Source organism: Mustelus asterias, chromosome 15, assembly GCF_964213995.1.
Source record: "Mustelus asterias chromosome 15, sMusAst1.hap1.1, whole genome shotgun sequence".
Classification (NCBI taxonomy): Eukaryota; Metazoa; Chordata; class Chondrichthyes; order Carcharhiniformes; family Triakidae; genus Mustelus; species Mustelus asterias.
In genome coordinates, this window is record NC_135815.1 from 21,420,290 (window position 1) to 21,444,953 (window position 24,664).

At 45.5% G+C, this 24,664-nt stretch overlaps 1 protein-coding gene across 1 annotated transcript in view; it reads left to right on the forward strand.

Annotated features, from left to right (window-relative positions):
• Positions 1–13,859: 13,859 nt before the first annotated feature.
• LOC144504902 (WD repeat-containing protein 64-like) overlaps positions 13,860–24,664 on the forward strand; it is a 139,768-nt gene continuing 128,963 nt past the window's right edge. The window contains exons 1-2 of the mRNA XM_078230650.1: positions 13,860–14,004; positions 18,059–18,189. Of these exons, the coding sequence (XP_078086776.1) occupies positions 13,860–14,004; positions 18,059–18,189 (276 nt within the window). The remainder of the gene's footprint in view (positions 14,005–18,058; positions 18,190–24,664) is intronic.

The following is a 24,664-nucleotide window of genomic DNA, read 5'->3' on the forward strand; positions in this document are numbered from 1 at the left end:
AAACTTCCTTCAAGCCACTCACCATCCTGACTTGGAATTATGTCACCTCTCTATCGCTGTTACTGGGTCAAAAACTGGAACTCCCCTTTGAAGGGTATCGTAGGTAATACCTAAACCACACGGACTGTAGCCCTCATTAAGGCATCACACCACTACTGTCCCGAGGTCAATTAAAGATGGTCGACAAATGTTGGCCTTGCCAGCAATGCTCACATCCCATGAATGAATAAAAAAAACGTAATTCCATAAAATAAACATCTTTAACATTAAATCGGATTCTTATGATGTGATTCAGTCCCCTTTTTTTGATTCATTCATGGGACATGGGCGTCGCTGGCTGGCCAGCAATTATTGCCCATCCCTCGTTGCCCTTGAGAAGGTGGTGGTGAGCTGCCTTCTTGAATCGGAGGGAGGGAACTCCAGGATTTTGTCCCAGCGACTGCAAATAAATGATGATATATTTCCAAGTCGGGATGGTGCGTGGCTTGGAGGGGAACTTGCAGGTGGTGGCCTTCCACTGAACTGGGAGGTCAGACGTATAAATACCCTATCCAGTGTGCTGAGCATTGGGGCTGCTCAGAAAACATTCACAGTTCCTCAACTGTTTCTCATGGAGGCTGGAGAAATGTGAATGGTCAAAAAAAAATGTCCCACTGGTCCATTAGTGCCCAGCCGCATTTCACAGGTAATTTAACACGTTAGATGCAGAATATTGAACATCATAATTTCCTCCCGGTGACTGGGTTAGATTTTGCCCTTCCCTTCTGCCTTTTGTCCCAGTCTTATTAAAATACTTGTTCATCAGACAAAAGCTTGAATGAAATGTTAGCCTATCTTTATTGTGTACAAATGCTGACTGAACAGATTGGTATTTTCAGCATTTTCTATTATCTTGTTCCAGCATTTGCAGGTTAGTTTCTAATTAGCTGTGTGCTCACAGTGCAACGCAAACAACGTGAGTAATGCTTTACAAAACCTGACTGGCAGCGTCAGAGTACTGTGTATCTGTGAGTATAGTTGCAGGAGGTGTTATATGTGTACTTATTGACTGACATAAAAATCCCTGTGCTAATATTCTTTTTATTATTTCTGCCATCAAAGGCTACTCTCCTCTAACAATTTTATGCAGACAAAGGGTTTAGAATTGAAGGCAACTCATTACGCTTTATCTTTCTCTGCAATACCATCCAATGGCTACAGCCCAGAGCAATGGTGACATCAGCTTTTAATCAGAGACTCTGCACCACTATCTACATTTTTTGCCAATACTTTTCTTGTGCGCCATGGTGGGTTACAAAATTCACTCAGTATTCAATGAAAACTAATAATGCATTGGGCATGCACATAAATATTAGCTAACAATAGCAGATTGCATAAATGGAGCATCATTTGGGTAGATGGGTAAATGCAGGGAGGCTGGTCCCAATAGTGGGGGAGTCCAGAACCAGGGGTCACAGTCTGAGGATTCGGGGTAGACCCTTTAGGACGGAAATGAGGAGACATTTCTTCACCCAAAGAGTGGTGAGCCTGTGGAATTCATTACCACAGGAAGTAGTTGATGCCAAAACATTGAATGTATTCAAGAGGTGGCTGGATATTGCACTTGGGCGAATGAGATCAAAGGTTATGGGGAAAAAGCAGGATTAGGCTATTGAGTTGGACGATCAGCCATGATCTTAATGAATGGCAAAGCAGGCTCAAAGGGCCAAATGGCTTCCTCGTGCTCCTATCTTCTATGTTTCTATCAACCACATCGTTCCTTTTAGTTCAGTCATATCTTTAGAACCCAGCATGTTGGTTGAATGAGTGGCGCTGGTTAGTCAAAAATGCCACGGTGAATCCATTTACCGATGGAGTACTGAGCAACTCTTTCAGCATGAACTAATATGCTAGTACTCAGGAAGTAAAGAACAGTAGTCTTGTCACCTCTAATGTCCAACCATAGATTTAAATATAAATTAAAGTGTAAAATAATAGTGTACCGGTATTAGTTCTGGATAAAGAACAAAGAAAAGTATAGCACAGGAACAGGCCCTTCAGCCCTCCAAGCCCGTGACGAACATAATTCCCTAACTAAACTAAAGAAAACCTTCTTCCCTTTACTCAGACGGTATTCCTCTGTTCCCTCCCTATTTACGGACCCCTTCAGATGCCTCTTAAATGTTGCTAATGTGCCTGCTTCCACCACCCCCTCCAGCAGCGCGTTCCAGGCACCCACCACTCTCTGCATGAAAACCTTCCCCTGCATATCTCCCTTAAACTTTCCCCCTCTCAACTTGAACCTGTGCCCCCTTGTAACTGACACTTCCATAACTACGTAAATGCTTCTAAAGTGATGATTCGTATGTGGGGAAGATCAGAAATTCCGGTTCGTAGAGAATTCCAGTTGGTAGAGTGCCAGGTGACATAAAGATTATTATATTCTACCAAGAGCCCAAACATCATGTGCTAATCTTTGAATGTGGGCTAGCACAACCAGAACTTTTGTGCATTGCAGCAGAAAGGGTTGCAGACCAACTGTGGGCTGACATAACAGAAGAGCAGATGACTAGGTTAGCAGAAAGGGAGAATTGAAAGCAAATAGCAGACAATGCCTACCAATTACCTCCAGGCAGAGAACTTCTGCAGCATGGAACTGTGCTGCCTGCTGTTAGCAGAGTCCTGCTATTGGAAGAATACAAGAGGCAAAAAGGAGGTTGGGGCAATGGATATGTTTAAGACTGATTATTTATAAATTTTTGTTGGATAAAGGTATCAAGAGGTAGGGAGTGTTGCGATACAGAAAAGATATGATCGAATAAAAATATGGAACAGACTGAAGCAGCTGATAGCCTCCTCCCGTTCCTACATTCCGAACGGGGCAAAGATAACACCAAAGACCAGTAACAAGCAAACCGGGAAAGCTAAGTGTACCACAACTATTTATTTTCAAGGGCCCTGCCAAAATTTATCAAGGCTTTTATTCTTTTCACTGGTAGCAGACCAAATACATTTTCCTCTAAGATAAAAGCAACTTACCTCGGATGTTGGAATCTGAAATAAAAACAGAAAATGCTGCAAAATCTCAGCAGGCCTGACAGGATCTGTGGAGAGAGAATAGAGTCATAGGGCGGAATTTTACCGGCACATCTGCCTAAGGTTTGTACGATCCTGCCCAAGGCCGACGGAGAATGCCATTCTCTGAGCCCCGCCCGCCTCCGAAATCGGGGCAGGCGTGCTGGTAAAATTCCGGCCATAGAGTCGTAGAGGTTTACAACATGGATACAGGCCCTTTGGCCCAACTTGTCCATGCTGCCCAGTTTTTAACCATTAAGCTAGTCCCAATTGTCAGCATTTGGCCCATATCCCTCTATAACCATCTTACCTATGTAACTGTCTAAATGCTTTTTTAAAAGACAAAATTGTACCCGCCTCTACTACTGCCTCTGGCAGCTCCTTCCAGACACTCACCACTCTCTGTGTGAAAAAATTGCCCCTCTGGACCCTTTTGTATCTCTCTCCTCTCACCTTAAATCTATGCTGTCTAGTTTTCGACTCCCCTACCTTTGGGAAAAGATGTTGACTGTCTATCTTACCTATGCCCCTCATTATTTTATAGACTTCTCTAAGATCACCCCTAAACTGAGAAAAAAAGTCCCAGTCTATCCAGTCTCTCCTTATAACTCAAACCATCAAGTTCCAGTAGCACCTTAGTAAATAGAGATAACGAAGGGACATCCATACTCAAAATGTGGGCTATATTTTCCTCTTATTTCTTTACTTTGTAATAAGAGCACAGAATGCAACCTTTAATGCAAGGGTTTGTTTTTGTTGATAATTTCAGTGTATGGTCGGAATTACTGTCAAGTGCTGTACATGTTATCTCTTCAAGAGTATTCTCAGTGTGCCTACATTGTAATGTATGTGTTTGTTGTTACTTCTACATAAGAGTGGACATGGCTGCTTGGCCTGACTTATGGGCTCCACAAAATGACGCACAAAGGTTGAGGGTTACTATTATTCCTGAGACTTTGGGTTCTCTCTCACTGGAGTTAATATCCTATTGCCTTATTTTAATCTGTAAGGGAATCAGGGTTATGGGATAAGGCGGGAATGTGGAGTTGAGGATTATCATGTCAGATCAGCCATTATCTCATTGAATGGTGGAACAGACTTGATGGGCCAGATGGCTGACTTCTGCTCCTCCATCTTATGGTCATAGAGTCATAGAGATATACAGCATGGAAACAGGCCCTTCGGCCTAACTCGTCCATGCCGACCAGGTTTCCTAAACTGAACTAGTCCCATTTGCCTGTGTTTGGCCCATATCCCTTTAAACCTTTCCCATCCATCTATCTGTCCAAATGTCTTTTAAATGTTGTAATTGTACCACCTCTACCAGCTCCTCTGGCAGCTCATTCCATACACCCACCATCCTCTGTGTGAAAAGGTTGCCCCTTTTAAATCTTTCCTCTCTCACCTAAACCTATGCCCTCTAGTTTTGGACTCTCCTACCCTGGGGAAAAGATCTTGGCTATTAACCTTATCTATCCCCCTCAAGATTTTATAAACCTCTCTGCTACCCCTTCATCAGTTCCAGGAAGAGTGGACCATAGAACATAGACATAGAAAGCCACAGCACAAACAGGCCCTTCGGCCCACAAGTTGCGCCGATCACATCCCCACCTCTAGGCCTATCTATAGCCCTCAATCCCATTAAATCCCATGTACTCATCCAGAAGTCTCTTAAAAGACCCCAACGAGTTTGCCTCCACCACCACCGACGTCAGCCGATTCCACTCACCCACCACCCTCTGAGTGAAAAACTTACCCCTGACATCTCCTCTGTACCTACCCCCCAGCACCTTAAACCTGTGTCCTCTCGTAGCAATCATTTCAGCCCTTGGAAATAGCCTCTGGGAGTCTACCCTATCCAGACCTCTCAACATCTTGTAAACCTCTATCAGGTCACCTCTCATCCTTCGTCTCTCCAGGGAGAAGAGACCAAGCTCCCTCAACCTATCCTCATAAGGCATGCCCCCCAATCCAGGCAACATCCTTGTAAATCTCCTCTGCACCCTTTCAATGGCTTCAACATCTTTCCTGTAATGAGGTGACCAGAACTGCGCGCAGTACTCCAAGTGGGGTCTAACCAGGGTCCTATAAAGCTGCAGCATTATCTCCCGACTCCTAAACTCAATCCCTCGATTAATGAAGGCCAGTACGCCGTACGCCTTCTTGACCGCATCCTCCACTTGCGAGGCCGATTTAAGAGTCCTATGGACCCGGACCCCAAGGTCCTTCTGATCCTCTACACTGCTAAGAATGGTACCCTTCATATTATACTGCTGCTTCATCCCATTGGATCTGCCAAAATGGATCACCACACACTTATCCGGGTTGAAGTCCATCTGCCACTTCTCCGCCCAGTCTTGCATTCTATCTATGTCTCGCTGCAACTTCTGACATCCCTCCAAACTATCCACAACACCACCTACCTTGGTGTCGTCAGCAAACTTACCAACCCATCCCTCCACTTCCTCATCCAGGTCATTTATGAAATCAGAGATTCCGAAAAAATTCCTTCCCAATTGATGTGGGCAGCTCGGTGGCACAGTGGTTAGCACTGCTGCCTCACAGCGCCAGGGACCTGGGTTCAATTCCGGCCTTGGGTGACTGTCTGTGTGGAGTTTGCGCATTCTCCCTGTGTTTGCGTGGGTTTCCTCCGGGTGCTCCGGTTTTCTCCCACACTCCAAAAATGCATGGGTTAAGTGGACTGGCCATGATAAATTGACCCATAGTATCAGGGGGATTAGCAGGGTAAATACGTGGAGTTATGAGGATAGGGCCTGGGTGGGATTATTGTCAGTGCAGACTTGATGGGCCGAATGGCCTCCGTCTGCACTGTAGGGATTCTACGATTCTATGTTTCTATTCTATGTGTGTAACTCTTCTTCGATGGATTCCATGCAGAAATTATGCTGTTGCAAATAATAAGAATCATGGGCCTGGATTCCGATCCCACCGAAAGTCAAGAACATTTGGCTGTCCCGCAACATCTCCTGTGGCGGGTTGTGCCGCGGTGGGGCTGGAAAAACTCCGGCAATGGAACTTTGGAGCATGGAAGGAGGCCATTGGGAAATAGACATGTTCAGACAACTTGACAAATGGATATCTCCAAATGGCCCATATGTTCAGTCAGGTTCTTTTGGAATGTCTTGTATTGTGCTAGCTGTACATTGGTAACTGAAAACTGGGGGCCACCCCTGCCCCCTCAGTGTGAATAAGCATATCATAGTATGTACGCTCCAGGGTCTCCTCTTGTATTGTTTAATACATACTTTAGCAAATAATCCAGAAAATCTGAAATAAAAGGAATTATTGAAGTACCACATCGACTGAATGCCGATTGGAATAATGCAGGAAAATTGAGCATGCTAGTCCTAGTATTCTCACCGGGGCAATTGGTTCTACCCTTGTTGCTTCAGCTGCTACTCCTTCACCATATTCATTACTTCTTCCAACTCCTCCATATTAATAAATTCTGAAATGCCCCTTACATAGCCTAGAGCAAGTGATGACACTGAATGCTCCAGTTTAATGTGTTGCTCTGGTCCTGGTTGTACCCCATTGATTCCTAAACCATCAACTGTAAAGTCAAAGTACATTTATGACTGCATTAGAGCACTCAGCCACTTCAGCATTGCTCTTGATGGTAATGGTATGAAAAGACAATAAACTCTGCGGAGACTGTCAAGTAATTAATGTCAGTAAAAGCATGAATTTGGAACATACTAGCTGATGCATGTCCCCCTCTCAATTCCTTAACATTAGTGTCTTCTACTGTTGCTATATTGATATAGGCTGACATTCATAGTTCAAGATTTACTGTGGTTACCAATCTGACCCCATAAGCATAACCATGAACCTTGTTGTATGTCTCATTTATCCTCTTTAGGACGTGAATGGATATAACTGGAGCTGCCTAATTAGTCCCACTGCTTTGCTCCTGCAAATCATTACTTTTTCAGTACGTACCGTATAATTCACTGTCATGTAAAAATCAACCCTTGACATTTGACCAAACTATCTAAAACCTTTCTACTCACCACCTGCTGGCCACTGAAGTCCAGCTCACCCTGGTACAACATCTACTCATTGGTGGAATCATAGAACTGCACAGGCAGCCATTTGCCTCCTCATGTCTACGCATGTCAACTTATATTATCAAGCCTACCTTCTCACAAGTGTGCGTTGCATTCCTACCCATTCCACCCTCTAATATGGTATCAAGAAGGAACAGCAGATACACAGCTCAGTTCAAACTTGAAGTTGCTCAGATTGCAGAGCAGGCAAATAATTGTGCAGCAGCTGGAGAATTCAAGATATTGGAGAAAAACGTTGGGAGTTGGAGGAAGCTCTCTACACAGCTTAGGCAGCTACCCAAATAGAGGAAAGCCTACCGTGCGGCCAGGGTTGGAAAAAAAAATTGCAAAACACATCAGTGAAAATTGCCAGAGTTGATTGTTGGGGTGGGATTTTCCAGCCGCACTCACCCCGAAACTGGAAAATCCCACCCGAGGTCAACGGACCTTTCCATGGTCCGCCCCTCACCCGCTACGATTCCTGTGGCGGGCAGAATTGGAAAATTTGCTCCTCAGTTTCTTTCAGATTTTCACCCTGAAACAAGCAAGGACATTAGGTATTGCAGATTCCAAAGACAGCCCTGGATGGCCAACCAGGCTTATGAAGAGAAATAATTTTGTACAGCGATAGAAGACCAAGTTTTCCTCCCATCCTGACGAGCTTCATCAGTAACGAGTGTAAGTGACAGCACTGCCAAACATGGCATTGGAGAGGCACTGGGATGCAGCAGATTGTGAGGTTTAGAAGATGCCACCAGCAGATCTTTGGAAGGAGCCCAAGGTGAAGAAATCCAGGGTTGCAGTGACTCTTACCACCACCGGCACTGTTCCCACTAGGTCCATTTGGCAGGCAGTTTTGTTCCAGCAGGTTCAGTATGTTAGCAATGACCTGTCACGAATGTCTAAGCCCCCAGAGAGGCTGGCACTAAGTCATTTCCAGAAAGTTCATTCTCTGCCTGTGCACCCTTTGTTGGGGGTTTTCCCCTCTTGCAGATGTGGGTTGTGAGTCCATTCCGCCTGCCCTGTGGAGTGGCAGGCAGCTGAGAGAAGGAAGCTGCCACTCTAGCTGGTTTTGATTTGATTTGATTTATTATTGTCACATTTATTAGTATACAGTGAAAAGTATTGTTTCTTGCGTGCTATACAGACAAAGCATAATGTTCATGGAGAAGGAAAGGAGAGGGTGCAGAATGTAGTCTTACAGTCATAGCTAGGGTGTAGAGAAAGATCAATTTGATGCGAGGTAGGTCCATTCAAAAGTCTGATGGCAGCAGGGAAGAAATTGTTTTTGAGTTGGTTGGTACGTGATCTCAGACTTTTGTATCTTTTTCGTGACGGAAGGAGGTGGAAGAGAGAATGTCCGGGGTGCATGGAGTCCTTGGTTATGCTGGCTGCTTTTCTGAGGCAGCGGGAAGTGTAGACAGAGTCAATGGATGGGAGGCTGGTTTGCGTGATGGACTGGGCTTCATTCACAACCCTTTGTAGTTTCTTGTGGCCTTGGACAGAGCAGGAGCCATGCCAAGCTGTGGTACAACCCAAAAGAATGCTTTCTATGGTGCATCTTTAAAGCTTGGTGAGAGTTGTAGCTGACATGCCAAATTTCCTTAGTTTTCTGAGACGGTAGAGGCATTGGTGGGCTTTCTTAGCTAAAGTGTCAGCATGGGGGGACCAGGACAGGTTGTTGGTGTTGCTCTTACTGCTGCTGCTGTTCTTGTTCATCATCAGAAGTCGAAGTTCCAGAGCGGCAGAGGTAACATTTGAGGTCGCTGACAGCTGGGAAATCAAAAAATGTTCAAGGTAGCAGAAATTACCTTCAAAGTCCTGGAAATGAAACTCAGAACAAGGCCTGTGAGCAAAAGCCTTTCAGCTCATCAAAGAAGCAGCTGTCAGATCTCAGCATTTAAAGTCTTTCCAGCCCGATTTTACTCAGACCCTTCAATCCCTGCTGCCTTGTTTAACCAGATGAGTTTCAGACAGCTCAGGGGACCCATGCACTGGCAATTATCAATCCAATGTTTAGGATGCTGTTAATTATCTTCTGGCATATATTAATTGTTCTCTCTGTGTCAGCGTGGGTTTCCTCCAGATGCTCTGGTTTCCTGCCACAGCGCAAAGATGTGTCGGTTAGGTGGATTGGCCTTGGTAAATTGCCCCTTTGTGTCCAAAGATGTGTAGGTGTAGGTGGATTGGCCATGCTAAATTGCCCCTTTGTGTCCCAAGATGTGTAGGTTAGGGGCAGTTAGCAGGGTAAATGTGTGGGATTATAGCGATAGGGTAAAATGCTCTGTCGGAGAGTTGCTGCAGACCCGATGGGCCAAATGGCCTCCTTTTGCACTGTAGAGATTCTATTACAAATTGCAGGTCTGCCTACCCATTACACGATGTGGAGATGCCGGCGTTAGACTGGGGTAAACACAGTAAGAAGTCTCACAACACCAGGTTAAAGTCCAACAGGTTTATTTGTAGCAAACGCCACTAGCTTTCGGAACTGGCCGTTCCTTCGTCAGGTGGGTGGGCGTTCCACCCACCCATTACATGGCAGGGGTAAAACCAGGATCCCCTGGCAGCGGTGCATTTCTCGGCCTTTTGGTTAAGATTAAACGTCAGATCAAGCCCAAGATGGTGTGCAATGCCTTACCTTGTCAGCTGGGATCTTGTATATCACTCTTGTGGGGACCATGAATTGGATTCAATTTGAATTGGTTTTGGAGCAAGCGAGGAGATGGATTTGGGTCTGCCCGGTCCACTCTGAGCATTGGCTTTATAACTTTAAGAATGGAGTAAAATTGTTTTAAAAAATGAACGCGCATTAGGTAAATGCAGAAGTTGGAGGGTTCCTACCAACTCCCCAACATGTTGAAATACTTTTCTTCTTTAAACCTTTGCATGCAGAGATACCCACCTACCAACCAAGTTAAACTTTCCCCACAATGTTTTGTGTTGATGATCTTTCATCAGAACTGTCTCAATTAAATGCCCTGAATTAAGTGATCTGTGATAATAATGAATTACTTGATCCAACATAATTTGTGGTTATTTTCTCATAAAGTACTGCTTCCGTCCATGTAACATTTATATGTGCCACTAAAATTATAATAATGGGGTATTTAGACCAAAGGAAATAAAAAATGCATTTACTAAACTTCTTAGACAGTTTAAAATTACACACTGTGAGAGACTGTGGTATTAAATTCTAAAGGCTTATTGTTGCAGCCATAGACAACTGATGATTAAACATCTTATCCAAAGTGTCACCCTTCCTCAGTGCTGCAGCAGGTGTCACGCTGGATCATGTGCTCAGGCTTTTCCACCAGGGTTTAAACCAGGATATTGCCACAGGTGGTTGTGCGGCAGGTTGTAGGCCAACCAATTCAAATTCAGACCTTCCCAAATGTGTGTGTGTGTGTGTGTGAATCAGGCGAAATGCAGCTGCAGCACAGGAGTGTAACTTAGATTTCCCCCCAAATTAGCAAATGCACAAGCACATTAGTGAGGCCCGACCTTAAACTGCAGGCGATAAGCCAGACTGACCAGCAGAAAAATGAGATGAATAACACAAGTAGGCCTGGGCCAAACCCCCAAACCTGTGTGTCTGTATTTGGAATGCTTTATCGTCGCGTCAGTTGGGTGAGGGGGCAGGTGGCGGGGGCAGGGGGGGGGTGCAGCTACAAAACAAAGTGGCAACTTGAGTTATTCATACAGCACAGCATGAATGATTTGTCTTTGCCACTTCCTATCCACAATGAGCTGGGATCCACCCAGATTTTCATTCTTAGCCACAGCACTGGTTTCAATACAATCTTTTGACTTTGCTCAGTCATGCCACTCTCAACTCTAAGGCTGTCACCTGTTTCATGTATTTCCAACAACCCTTAATGATTATTTCAGATACTCAGGTTAAGGAAGTGCTGTACAGGAGATAATATCCTCTTGCTGTGTTACATATTGAGAAGTTAACTGTTTGTATTACAGTATATCCCAGATGCAGTAAAATCTTAAAACATAACATGTTTTGAAAATTTTTCTCTGTTAATCATAAAATCCTTACAGTACAGAAGGAGGCCATTTGGCCCATCAAGTCTGCACTGACCACAATTCCACTCAGCCTCTATCCCCGTAACCCCAAATATTTAGCCTGTTAATCCATAAGACCATAAGACCATAAGACATAGGAGCGGAAGTAAGGCCATTCGGCCCATCGAGTCCACTCCACCATTCAATCATGGTTGATTTCAACTCCATTTACCCGCTCTCTCCCCATAGCCCTTAATTCCTCGAGAAATCAAGAATTTATCAATTTCTGTCTTGAAGACGCTCAACGTCTCGGCCTCCACAGCCCTCTTTGGCAATGAATTCCACAGACCTACCACTCTCTGGCTGAAGAAATTTCTCCTCATCTCTGTTCTAAAGTGACTCCCTTTTATTCTAAGGCTGTGCCCCCGCGTCCTAGTCTCCCCTGCTAACGGAAACAACTTCCCTACGTCCATCCTATCTAAGCCGTTCATTATCTTGTAAGTTTCTATTAGATCTCCCCTCAACCTCCTAAACTCCAATGAATATAATCCCACGATCCTCAGACGTTCATCGTATGTCAGGCCTACCATTCCTGGGATCATCCGTGTGAATCTCCGCTGGACCCGCTCCAGTGCCAGTATGTCCTTCCTGAGGTGTGGGGCCCAAAATTGCTCACAGTACTCCAAATGGGGCCTAACCAGTGCTTTATAAAGCCTCAGAAGTACATCCCTGCTTTTGTATTCCAAGCCTCTTGAGATAAATGACAACATTACATTTGCTTTCTTAATTACGGACTCAACCTGCAAGTTTACCTTTAGAGAATCCTGGACTAGGACTCCCAAGTCCCTTTGCACTTTAGCATTATGAATTTTGTCACTGTTTAGAAAATAGTCCATGCCTCTATTCTTTTTTCCAAAGTGCAAGACCTCGCACTTGCCCACGTTGAATTTCATCAGCCACTTCTTGGACCACTCTCCTAAACTGTCTAAATCTTTCTGCAGCCTCCACACCTCCTCAATACTACCCTGACGCTAAGGGGCAATTTAGCATAGCCAATCAACCTAACCCGCACATCTTTGGAGTGTGGGAGGAAACTGGAGCGCCCGGAGGAAACCCATGCAGACAACGTGCAAACTCCATACAGTTACCCGGGGCCGGAATTGAACCCGAGTCCCTGACACTATGAGGCCATAGTGCTAACCACTGTGCCACTGTGTTGCTCCAAATCTGAAGGTTGGTAATAGCACATGATGTAATTTGTGTAATAGATTTGTATTCAGGACTTGGAAGTCAATGGGTCAATGGAGCACCAAACGCCAAAGTGTAACTCTGTAGTGAATGGAGTCACTGCATTTTAGAAATTCAATGGGTCTCACCATGTTCCTTGCTATCTATTTGATAAAAGATATGCACATTTCGCAGACATTAAAATAATGCTGCCCATATAATAGTGTAGAGGAGATGGCTGTTTTATGGTAACTTAAGGTGGTGGGGTCAGGCTCACAGAGGCCAGAGACAAACCAATCTCTTGTTTTGCACTGTGGCGGCATGGTTGCACAGTGGTTAGCGCTGCTGCCTCACAGCGCCAGGGACCCAGGTTCAATTCCTGGCTTGGGTCACTGTCTGTGCGGACTCTCCACGTTCTCCCCATGTCTGCATGGGTTTCCTCTGGATGCTCCAGTTTCCTCCCACAGCCCAAAAAAACATGCTTTGGCCATGCTAAATTCTCCGTCAGTGTACCCGAACAGGCACCGGAGTGTGGCGACTGGGGGATTTTCACAGTAACTTCATTGCAGTGAGCCTACTTGTGACACTAATAAATAAACTTTAATATACGTTAAAAGATGATTGATATATTGACAAGAATAATACTCCTGGACATGCTGTGTTGGGGAGTGATGTGTTGGAGAATGCTGTGGAAAGGGGGAAGGATGCAAAGTCCCCCTCCGCCACTGCCTCCCTCACTCCCTCCCTCATTGCTCCTTCCTTCATTGCCTCCCTCACTCACTCTCATCCTCACTCACTCTCTCCCTGCCTCCCGCACCCCCTCACCCCCTCCCTCCCTCACTCACTCACTCCCTCCCTTCCTCCCTCCTCACTCCCTCACACCCTCCCTCACCCCCTCACACTCAGTCACTCACCTCCTCCCTCCCTCATTCACTCACCCCAACCCTCCCTCACCCCCTCCCCCTCTCCCTCCCTCACCCCCTCCCTCCCTTCCTCACCCCCTCCCTCATCCCCTCCTGCCTTCCCTCCCTCCCTCAGTCTCCCTCATTCACCCTCTCCCTCCCTCAGTCACCCTCTCCCCCCTTCAGTCTCTCCCTCTCTCCCTCATTCACCCTCCCCCTCCCTCACTTGCGCTCATCTGGCTGTCCCATGTGGATGGACTGAGGTCACAGATGGCACCCATGTGACAATCGGAGGCTGGGCTGCACTGTGATTGGTCCAGGGAGGCTGGGTTGCTAGGGGCAACAGGAGGAGGTGGGCTGCACCGGGGGTGGAGGGAGGTCAGTGTCACATGCTCAGGTGTGTCAATGAGCCCTCATGCTGGGCATGGCCTCTTCCAACTTACTGTCATCCTAACTTTTCAACCTCCTCCATACCCAAATTGCACTCAGCCCCCAGGAGAGGAACATTTTATTTTAGGGGGAGGAGGAATTGTGGAATATTTCGTCCCTTCTGTAAAATCTATCAAGGGCAGGTCAGCAAGATCAGGCCAACATGGATCATTTCACAGACCACGGGCTGGATGCCCCATTCCTTCTGCCCACCTTCAGGGAGCGTCTGGATCAATTCAACAATCTGGTCGCACTTATAGTGCGTACCTTGAAAGCCATAGACAGCAGCAAAAAGGTGCTAGATTTCGGTGAGCAAACTAATTCGTGTTTGTGGAATTATTGCAATAGATATTAATTAATTAATTCCTTAGGTTAGGAGTGGACATTTGGTTAGGTTTGACCTCATGGTGGTCTGAAGGCATTTCCTATGCAGTCGCCCTGATCTTGCGTGCTGCCCCCTTTCAATTGCTCCAACTAATTCAGTGCTAAATAAAGAGTTTAAAGTCAGCTACACAGGCGGGTACCTTGTGGCCCACACACCCTCCTGTTCCCCCATCTCTAATTTTTGTTATTCCAATCATCTTTGCCAGTTGCCGACCTCCTTCAGTTTATTATTTTTTGTAAGACCGCACTTCACCCCAGTCCCCCCACCCTTTATGTATAACAAATAACGTTAGGGGAATCAAAGTCCCGCCCCCCACCCCCCCCGCCCCCCCCGGCCCCCCCGCCCCCCGTGATCAGTTTTGGGTGGCCTTTGGATTGCTAACTGGTTTAGGGCTCGGGTTAGGGACACCCCTTGGCTATACCCGCTGGCTATTTCTGTCCTCTGCCCGCAATGTTAAGAATGAGGCAGGTGTGGAGATTCTTGTTTGCTGCTCTGTTCTCACCTGCACTCTTACCTGTCTGAGTCAGCAGGTCATGGGGTTGAAGAATCCGAGTACAACACTCAAGGCTGGCGGTGCTGTAAGGTTTGATGGTGCCACCTGTCAGATGAAATGCTGAACTGAAGCCCTGTTTTCCCTCTCAAGTGAGAGCAAAATATGTCATGGCATTATCCCAGTGAAGAGCAATAGTGTCATCCCTGGTGTCAAAAGAACAAAGAACAAAGAACAGTACAGCACAGGAAACAGGCCCTTCGGCCCTCCAAGCCTGTGCCGCTCCTTGGTCCAACTAGACCAATCGTTTGTATCCCTCCATTCCCAGCCTGCTCATGTGACTATCCAGGTAAGTCTTAAACGATGTCAGCGTGCCTGCCTCCACCACCCTACTTGGCAGCGCATTCCAGGCCCCCACCACCCTCTGTGTAAAAAACGTCCCTCTGATGTCTGAGTTATACTTCGCCCCTCTCAGCTTGAGCCCGTGACCCCTCGTGATCGTCACCTCCGACCTGGGAAAAAGCTTCCCACTGTTCACCCTATCTATACCCTTCATAATCTTGTACACCTCTATTAGATCTCCCCTCATTCTCCGTCTTTCCAAGGAGAACAACCCCAGTCTACCCAATCTCTCCTCATAGCTAAGATCCTCCATACCAGGCAACATCCTGGTAAACCGTCTCTGCACTCTCTCTAACGCCTCCACGTCCTTCTGGTAGTGCGGCGACCAGAACTGGACGCAGTACTCCAAATGTGGCCTAACCAGCATTCTATACAGCTGCATCATCAGACTCCAGCTTTTATACTCTATACCCCGTCCTATAAAGGCAAGCATACCATATGCCTTCTTCACCACCTTCTCCACCTGTGTTGCCACCTTCAAGGATTTGTGGACTTGCACACCTAGGTCCCTCTGTGTTTCTATACTCCTGATGACTCTGCCATTTATTGTATAACTCCTCCCTACATTATTTCTTCCAAAATGCATCACTTCGCATTTATCCGGATTAAACTCCATCTGCCACCTCTCCGCCCAATTTTCCAGCCTATTTATATCCTGCTGTATTGCCCGACAATGCTGTTCGCTATCCGCAAGTCCAGCCATCTTCGTGTCATCCGCAAACTTGCTGATTACACCAGTTACACCTTCTTCCAAATCATTTATATATATCACAAATAGCAGAGGTCCCAGTACAGAGCCCTGCGGAACACCACTGGTCACAGACCTCCAGCCGGAAAAAGACCCTTCGACCACTCCCCTCTGTCTCCTATGGCCAAGCCAGTTCTCCACCCATCTAGCCACTTCTCCTTATATCCCATGAGCCTTAACCTTCTTAACCAACCTGCCATGTGGGACTTTGTCAAATGCCTTACTGAAATCCAGATAGACGACATCCACGGCCCTTCCTTCATCAACCGTTTTTGTCACTTCCTCAAAAAACTCCACCAAATTTGTAAGGCACGACCTCCCTCTTACAAAACCATGCTGTCTGTCACTAATGAGATTGTTCCGTTATAAATGCACATACATCCTGTCTCTAAGAATCCTCTCCAACAACTTCCCTACCACGGACGTCAAGCTCACCGGCCTATAATTTCCTGGGTTATCCCTGCTACCCTTCTTAAACAACGGGACCACATTTGCTATCCTCCAATCCTCAGGGACCTCACCCGTGTCCAAAGAAGCGACAAAGATTTCCGTCAGAGGCCCAGCAATTTCATCTCTTGTCTCCCTGAGCAGTGTCCTGACTGATATTTATCCCACAATTAACACCACAGCAACAGATTATCTGGTCATTGCTGTTTGTGGGAGCTTGCTGTGCACAAAATGGCTGCCATGTTTCCTGCATTACATGAGTAACTGCATTTCAAAGTACCTTGTTGGCCGTAAAATGCCTTGAAGATGTTGTGAAATGAGCTATATCAATGACAGTCTCTCTTTTCAGAAGAACATGGACGTGAACAGAGTGGATCGTCAGAAACATTTTCTTAGGGTGGAAGAGTCAATTACTAGGGGGCATAGGTTTAAGGTGTGAGGGGCAAGGTTTAAAGGAGATGTACGAAGCAAGTTTTTTTACACAGAAGGTGATGGGTGCTTGGAGCTCGCTGCCGGGGGAGGTAGTGGAAGCAGATACAATCGTGACTTTTAAGGGGCAACTGGACAAATACATGAATAGGATGGGAATAGAGGGATACGGTCCCCGGAAGGGTGGGGGGTTTTAGTCCAGACGGGCAGCATGGTCAGTCCAGGCTTGGAAGGCCGAAGGGCTGTTCCTGTGCTGTAATTTTCTTTGTTCTTTGTTCTAACACTGACTTTGTGAAAAGTGGCAATTATTTCCCCAGGAAGGTACACAGATAAACAATGGATTACTTGCAGCCCGGTTATAATGTTTGCAAGTGAAATGTGTTGGCATTTCTGTTATGTCTGGAAACAGCATATTTATTAGCCACATTTTTGAGAACACCTCCTTGAAACAAATGTGACTGTGATGCATTGTACGGAAAAAAATTGTACTATGTAACAGTAACGTACAAATCTGTTAACATCTCGTTCTGGAACTGCTTTGCTATTTTAATAAAGTTGGTTACTTGTTTGAAACAAAACCTCTGTTAAAATTAATTGCTTGTAAATTGATTGATTGCCTATGCACTGCATCCAAGGAGTCAGGACCAAATGCAGTAGTTAGGCCAAGTAGTGTTAAAAGCCAGTGAATGGGGGTTTTGGGGTGAGGTAAGGGAAACGGTCAAGGGAGGAGGGCAGTAGTTGTGGATAACTGGATCCAGGCAAGAGAGGAGTTAGTGGATGAGGACTAGGGGGGGTCACAGTCTAAGAATAAGGGGTAAGCCATTCAGGACTGAGATGAGGAAGAACTTTTTCACTCAAAGAGTTGTGAACCTGTGGAATTCTCTACCACAGAAAGCTGTTGGGGCCACTTCATTAAATAAGTTCAAGAGGGAGCTGGATGTGGCCCTTGTGGCTAAAGGGATCAAGGAGTATGGAGAGAAAGTGGGAGTGGGATACTGAAAGTGCATGATCAGCCATGACCGTATTGAATGGTGGTGCAGGCTCAAAGGGCCGAATGGCCTACTCCTGCTCCTATTGTCTATGTTTCTATATAGACGAGGGAGAATAAAAGAGTGAAGGAGAGGAGGCACTATTTGGAAAAAACGTTCTGAGGCTTAGACACCAATTATTCTTCAAAGAATGCTGACAAAAACAAAGCTTTAGTCATTCATCCAATTTCTATTATGCTATCTGCATATTGACTGCCAAGTTGCCTGCATAGTGAGTGCATTTCAAAAATATTTCACTATCCATAAAGGACTATGGGTTAACCTGAAAGCATAAACGATTCTTTATAAATGTTTTTCTTTTTTCTGTTTAAAAATGCCTGTTAAATAGAAACTGATGATCTTATACATGATTTATGTGCGAGTTCTTTGTGCATACATACGCAGACATCTTACAATGTATTCTTTTCACCAGAACCAACGACGTATGATGAGTTTTATGATACAGTACAAGATCTCTTTCATGGTGAATTGAAAACTGAGTATGTAAAGGCAGTGTTTAAGAAGATTAACATTAACCTGGAAACACCCATTGACTGGTGTGAAGTAAGTTTTTTTTTATGGCATTTTATATTATGCCGAGGAAAACTTTAACTTTCTTCAAGCAGTCATGCACGCTCCTTTGGTCTGGGTCATGGAAATTTCCACATTAGCTATAAGCACAACTTGAAGATCTGACAATTAGTTACTTCATTATTTTCCACCAAATTTCAGTATAATGTTTTAGTTAGTGATTTATACACAGCGCATTTGAACATAGATGTACACTTTAAAAAATAATTCTTAGTAACCATAGGAACTGGTATTAATGAAATTTGTGGTGCAAATTGGTTTCGTATCATCTATCGTGGGGTATTAGTAGCACGGCGAATGGAAAGTAATGGACAGGAGTGTCTGATTTAGTACAGGTCAGGAATACCAAAGCAGCATAGAGGGCAGGATCTTCTGGCCCCATCTACTGCTGGATAGTCCAGTCCCACTGACAGTCAAGGGGGGTGATTTTACCAGAAAAACTGTCCAGCTCGTGTGAACACAGGACAGTTTCAGATCCATTTTTTGGGTGAGTCTTTACTCAGAATCTTATGCACTTAGATAATTAAAAAGTGAGCTGGACCGTTTCCAGCCACTAGATGGAGTGGACGGGGCTTAACTCACAAGCCAGCTTGCTGTAGCAGCAGAGGGAGCTATTGCGCATGTGCAGACCTCTGTGGCTGTGCATACTCAATTGCAACAGCAGAGGCCTGACTGCTCTGAGAAAGAGACATGTCAGATATGTTGCACTGGGCTCAACCCAGCCCCTCCTCCCTCCCCCAGCTATTGCGGTGGCCCGTGGCTGATTGTGAGCTCCACACTGCCTGGAAATATCGCTCTTGCTCCCCCCCTCCACCTGCTGCCCTGACTGATCCCCACACACCAATTGCCTGCAGAATGGCAGTGAGCCCCCCCATACCGATCACATGCAGAGTCCCAATGAGGACCCCCTCCCTCTTTGCACCGACCGCAAGCAGGGTGCACAGTGGCTCCCCCCTTCCTCCCCATACCGATCCTTCATACCCCTCCCCCTTCAGACCCTGCGCCTTCAGGCCCCACCCTCCACTGGCACTGCCAGGCAGGCACTGCCCAAGGGGCATCCTTGCCCTTCACCTCCCTGGGGGGCCTCAATAACCTCCAGTTCTACCGACAAAGCCAACATGGCTGTTCCCTGTATGTGGAGAACAGGTTGTTGGAGAAAACTTCTCCTGGGCCAAGTGAACCCAGATGATCACGTCCCGAGCTCGTCAATTACATGTTAATGCTATTTTAAATATATTTACATAAATTATGCAGCTTCTCACCGGAAATGGGTGAGAGGCTGAATGTGCTGAATATCCGGTGCCAATACAATCGTGGGAGGCGAGAATTAGGGTGTGAACCTGATTTCTCGGCTCTCGCACGATTCTACTGCCTCACCCTGTCCACTGATGGGTGGGGCGAACGAGTAAAAGTGCAGCCAATGTATCTTTGGCTGGGCTACTGTATTTCCTGCAGTGGGCCCCACCACCACAGGGCCAAAAAACCCCAGCTCCAGATTTGCAGCACCAAGCCAAGACCAGAGGATGAACACAAGCAGGCTAAACAGAAAATGCCAATTTATTTTGGCACAATTAGTTATGAGAAACTGGGACCATTTTTTTCTTTATTATATATGGGTGGCCCGGACTTGGATAGAATGAGTGGGATTTCAAAGTTTGCGGATAATACAAAACTTGGCAGCATAGAAGACAGGGATGAGGATAGTAGCGGACCTCAGGAGAACATAGGCAGATTGCTGAAATGGGCAGATGGTCCCAGCATCACATATGTCAGCCTTCAACCAATTCAATTCATTCCACATGATATCAAGAAATGGCTGAAGGCACTGGATACTGCAAAGGTTATGGGTCCTGACAATATTCTGGCAATAGTACTGAACACTTGTACTCTAAAACTAGCGCTTCCCCTAGCCAAGCTGATCCAGTACAGCTACAATGCTGACATACACGCAGCCATGTAGAAAATTTCTGCGGTACGTCCTGTACACAAAAAAACAGGACAAATCCTGCCCGGCCAAATACTGCTCCATCAGTCTACTCTCAATCATCAGTGAAATAATGAAAACAGTCAACAACAGCGCTATCAAGTGGCACTTGGCGACAACCTGTTCACTGACCTCAGCTTGGGTTCTGCCAGCTCCTGACCTCATTACAGCCTTGCTTCAAACATGGACAAGGGAGTAGAACTCCAGAGGTCAGGTGAGAGTGACTGCCCTTGATATCAAGGCAGCATTTGAATTAATGTGGCATCAAAGGAGCCCCAGAATAAAAACTGGAGTCAATGCGAATCTGGGGGAAAACTCTCTGCTGATTGAATTCATACCTGGTTGTGGCCATTGGAGGTCATTCATCTAAATACCAGAACATCACTGCTGGAGTTCCTCAGGGTAGTGTCCTAGGCCCAACCTGCTTCACCTGCTTCACCAATGACCTATCTTCCATCATGAGGTCTGAAATGGATATTTTCACCAATAATGTTCCGTTATATTCAGCACCATTCGTGACTCCTCAAACACTGATACACCCCATATCCAGGCATGGGTTTGTAAGTGGCACGTAAGATTCACGCTACACTAGTGCCAGGCAGTGGCAATCTCCAACATGAGAGAATCTAATCATTACTCCTTGACATTCAATGGAATTACCATCACTATTAACATCCTGGGGGTTACTATTGACCTGAAATTGAACTGGACTAGCCATATAAATACTGTGGCCTCAAGAGCAGGTCAGAGGCCAGGAATGCTGTGGTGAGCAACTCAACTCTTGACTCCCCAAAGTCTGTCCACTAACTACATGGCAAAAGTCAGGAATGTGATGGCATACTGTCCACTTGGCTGGATGAGTGCACCTCCAACAACACCCGAGATGCTCAACACCATCCAGCAGCTCGCTTGATTGGCATCCCATCTACAAGCATGCAATCACTCCACCACCGATGGACAATGGCAGCAGTGTGTACCATCTACGAGATGCACTGCAGGAACTCGCCAAGATTCCTTATGCAGCACCTTCCAAACCCACCACCAGCTAGGTGGACAAGAGAAGCAGATACATGGGAACACCACCAGCTGGAGGTACCCCACCTCGCCACTCACCATCCTGATTTGGAAATATATTGCTGTTACTTCGCTGGATCAAAATCCTGGAACTCACTCCCGAACAGAACTCTGGGTCTAGCTACACCACATGGACAGCAGAAGTTAAAGGTGGCAGCTCACCACCACTTTTTCAAGGGAAATTAGGGATGGGCAATAAATGCTGGCCTAGCCAGCGATATCCACATCCCATGAATGAATACAGAAAATGTGGTAGATACAACTTAGCATGAATAAATGTGATGTGACACACTTTGGAAGGATTAAGGTGGAGGAGCAGTTTAAACTAAATTGTACTATTAAAGTATAATTCTAATCAAGATGCAAGAGCAGAGTCAGTTAGGCACTGGGCTGGATGAATAGAACACCTACAACATTCAAGAGACTTGACACCATTCAGGGAAATGCAGCCCACTTGATCAGCATCCCATCCACCATTTTAAATGCCTAATTTCTCCACTACTGGTGCACAGGATGCATCATAATAACTTATCAAGGCACCTTTGACAGCAGTTTCTAAACCTGCAACCTGTGAACAAAACTACTTTGCAGAAACAGCAGTGGTTCAGGCAAGTGGCTCACTGTCAGGAGAATATATAGGGAAATCCAAGAAATTGGAATGTTTTCTGCTGGTTATGTATTTTAAAACAGTGGGAACATGCAAGTTAATTATGGCAGGGGCAGAGAGGCCATGTTAATGGAACTAGTGCACTTGAGATGTTGATGAGCTTAGTAAAACTGCAAACGGATTTTTACCTAGGGCAAGTTAGTAGCAATGGGGGACAAAGCACGAATGGATTTGAATAAGTTGCTAAAGGTTCAACGGAAGAGAAACAAGGTGTGAGAGAGAGGTGTGAAGAAAGGTTCATAAAGGAAATATACTTTGCTTTTACACTTTAAAAGCTAAAACAAAGAAATTAGCTAATTATGTCTGAGTTCTAAACAAGCCAGGTCACATTATGGAAGATCAAAGGGAAAAACAGTATTTAAGGAGATGATTAAAGCTATGCAAAGAGTTGTTTTTAGACTTCAGCCAACAGCAGGAATAGTTGCCTACCTCCTTGCATGAAGGGTCTCTGAAGAAAGCTTGTCTTGAAAAGCAAACTGCTGGTTTTACCGCAGAAGCAACTTCAAAAAAGATGTAACTGCCTTGTGTGGTGACCATTACTAGATTTTTATAGATTCTAAAATCTGTAAGGTGTTGTGGAACAATTTGGGGAGAGTTAGCTCTGAAAGACAGTTAAGTTAAGACTGTTTGGAACTTCTTAAACAAATGATACTGTGTATAGCCATTGTCTTATTTAGCTTCTGGTCTCAACATTGAATTCAACAACTTCAGATGATTAGCTCTACCCCACCTCGACCCCTTTGTTTTCAATTTTTAAAATGTTCTCTACCTTTTATTTCTTTATTGCCTCTATTTTTCTTTCCCCCCAAGCTTTTCCCCTATTTTTACCTTCCTTTCCTTACCTTTTCTCCACCTATGCTTCTCCTTTCTCTCCATTTTACCTCTCTCCCACCCATCTCCCTCCCTCCCACCACATCTTCATCTGTCACAGCTTACCCTCTGATTTCAGCTTCTCTGCCGTTTGGCCATTCACACCTTCTATTCTGTCTATGGACTGCCATTAGCAGCCTTTCCTCTTCTTATTGTGGCTATGACTCATCTTTCATTCCCTCACTCTACAGTATAAATATCTCCCACATTCTATGCCTTTTAGCTTTGACAAAGGGTCATCTGGACTCGAAACGTCAGCTCTTTTCTCTCCTTAGAGATGCTGCCAAACCTGCTGAGATTTTGCAGCATTTTCTCTTTTGGTCTTATTTAATGTACTCTTACTTTACTTTATTGAGGCTTTTTCTATTTCACAATTAGCATTTTTAAAAAATCATCACAAAACATCTGGGACACGATTCTGTGGATGTCAAATCTTTCCATATACTAAATTGCAAAAATACATCTGAGGACAATTATTTCAAGTTTCCATTATAGGATTTGAACAACTCAGCACTTACCATTAGCCACGTCCTTAACACTCACCACCGCCCTCTGCAGGACAGTTAGCAATGGGCAACAAAAGCTGACCTTGCTAGCAAATCTCACACCCCGTAAATGAATAAAAGAAAACAAGGATGTTATGCTAAATGTTTACTGGGTTGGTATCAATGGGAGCATCGTGTAATACAAAGAACAAAGAACAGTACAGCACAGGAAACAGGCCCTTCGGCCCTCCAAGCCTGTGCCGCTCCTTGGTCCAACTAGACCAATCGTTTGTATCCCTCCATTCCCAGCCTGCTCATGTGACTATCCAGGTAAGTCTTAAACGATGTCAGCGTGCCTGCCTCCACCACCCTACTTGGCAGTGCATTCCAGGCCCCCACCACCCTCTGTGTAAAAAACATCCCTCTAATATCTGAGTTATACTTCACCCCTCTCACTTTGAGCCTGTGACCCCTCGTGAACGTCACTTCTGATCTGGGAAAAAGCTTCCCACTGTTCACCCTATCTATCCCCTTCATAATCTTGTATACCTCTATTAGATCTCCCCTCATTCTCCGTCTTTCCAGGGAGAACAACCCTAGTTTACCCAATCTCTCCTCATAGCTAAGATCCTCCATACCAGGCAACAACCTGGTAAACCTTCTCTGCACTCTCTCTAACGCCTCCACGTCCTTCTGGTAGTGCGGCGACCAGAACTGGACGCAGTACTCCAAATGTGGCCTAACCAGCGTTCTATACAGCTGCATCATCAGACTCCAGCTTTTATACTCTATACCCCGTCCTATAAAGGCAAGCATATCATATGCCTTCTTTACCACCTTCTCCACCTGTGTTGCCACCTTCAAAGATTTGTGGACTTGCACACCTAGGTCCCTCTGTGTTTCTATACTCCTGATGACTCTGCCATTTATTGTATAACTCCTCCCTACATTATTTCTTCCAAAATGTATCACTTCGCATTTATCCGGATTAAACTCCATCTGCCACCTCTCCGCCCAATTTTCCAGCCTATCTATATCCTGCTGTATTGCCCGACAATGCTATTCGCAAGTCCAGCCATCTTCGTGTCATCCGCAAACTTGCTGATTACACCAGTTACACCTTCTTCCAAATCATTTATATATATCACAAATAGCAGAGGTCCCAGTACAGAGCCCTGCGGAACACCACTGGTCACAGACCTCCAGCCGGAAAAAGACCCTTCGACCACTACCCTATGTCTCCTATGGCCAAGCCAGTTCTCCACCCATCTAGCCACTTCTCCTTGTATCCCATGAGCCTTAACCTTCTTAACCAACCTGCCATGTGGGACTTTGTCAAATGCCTTACTGAAATCCATATAGACGACA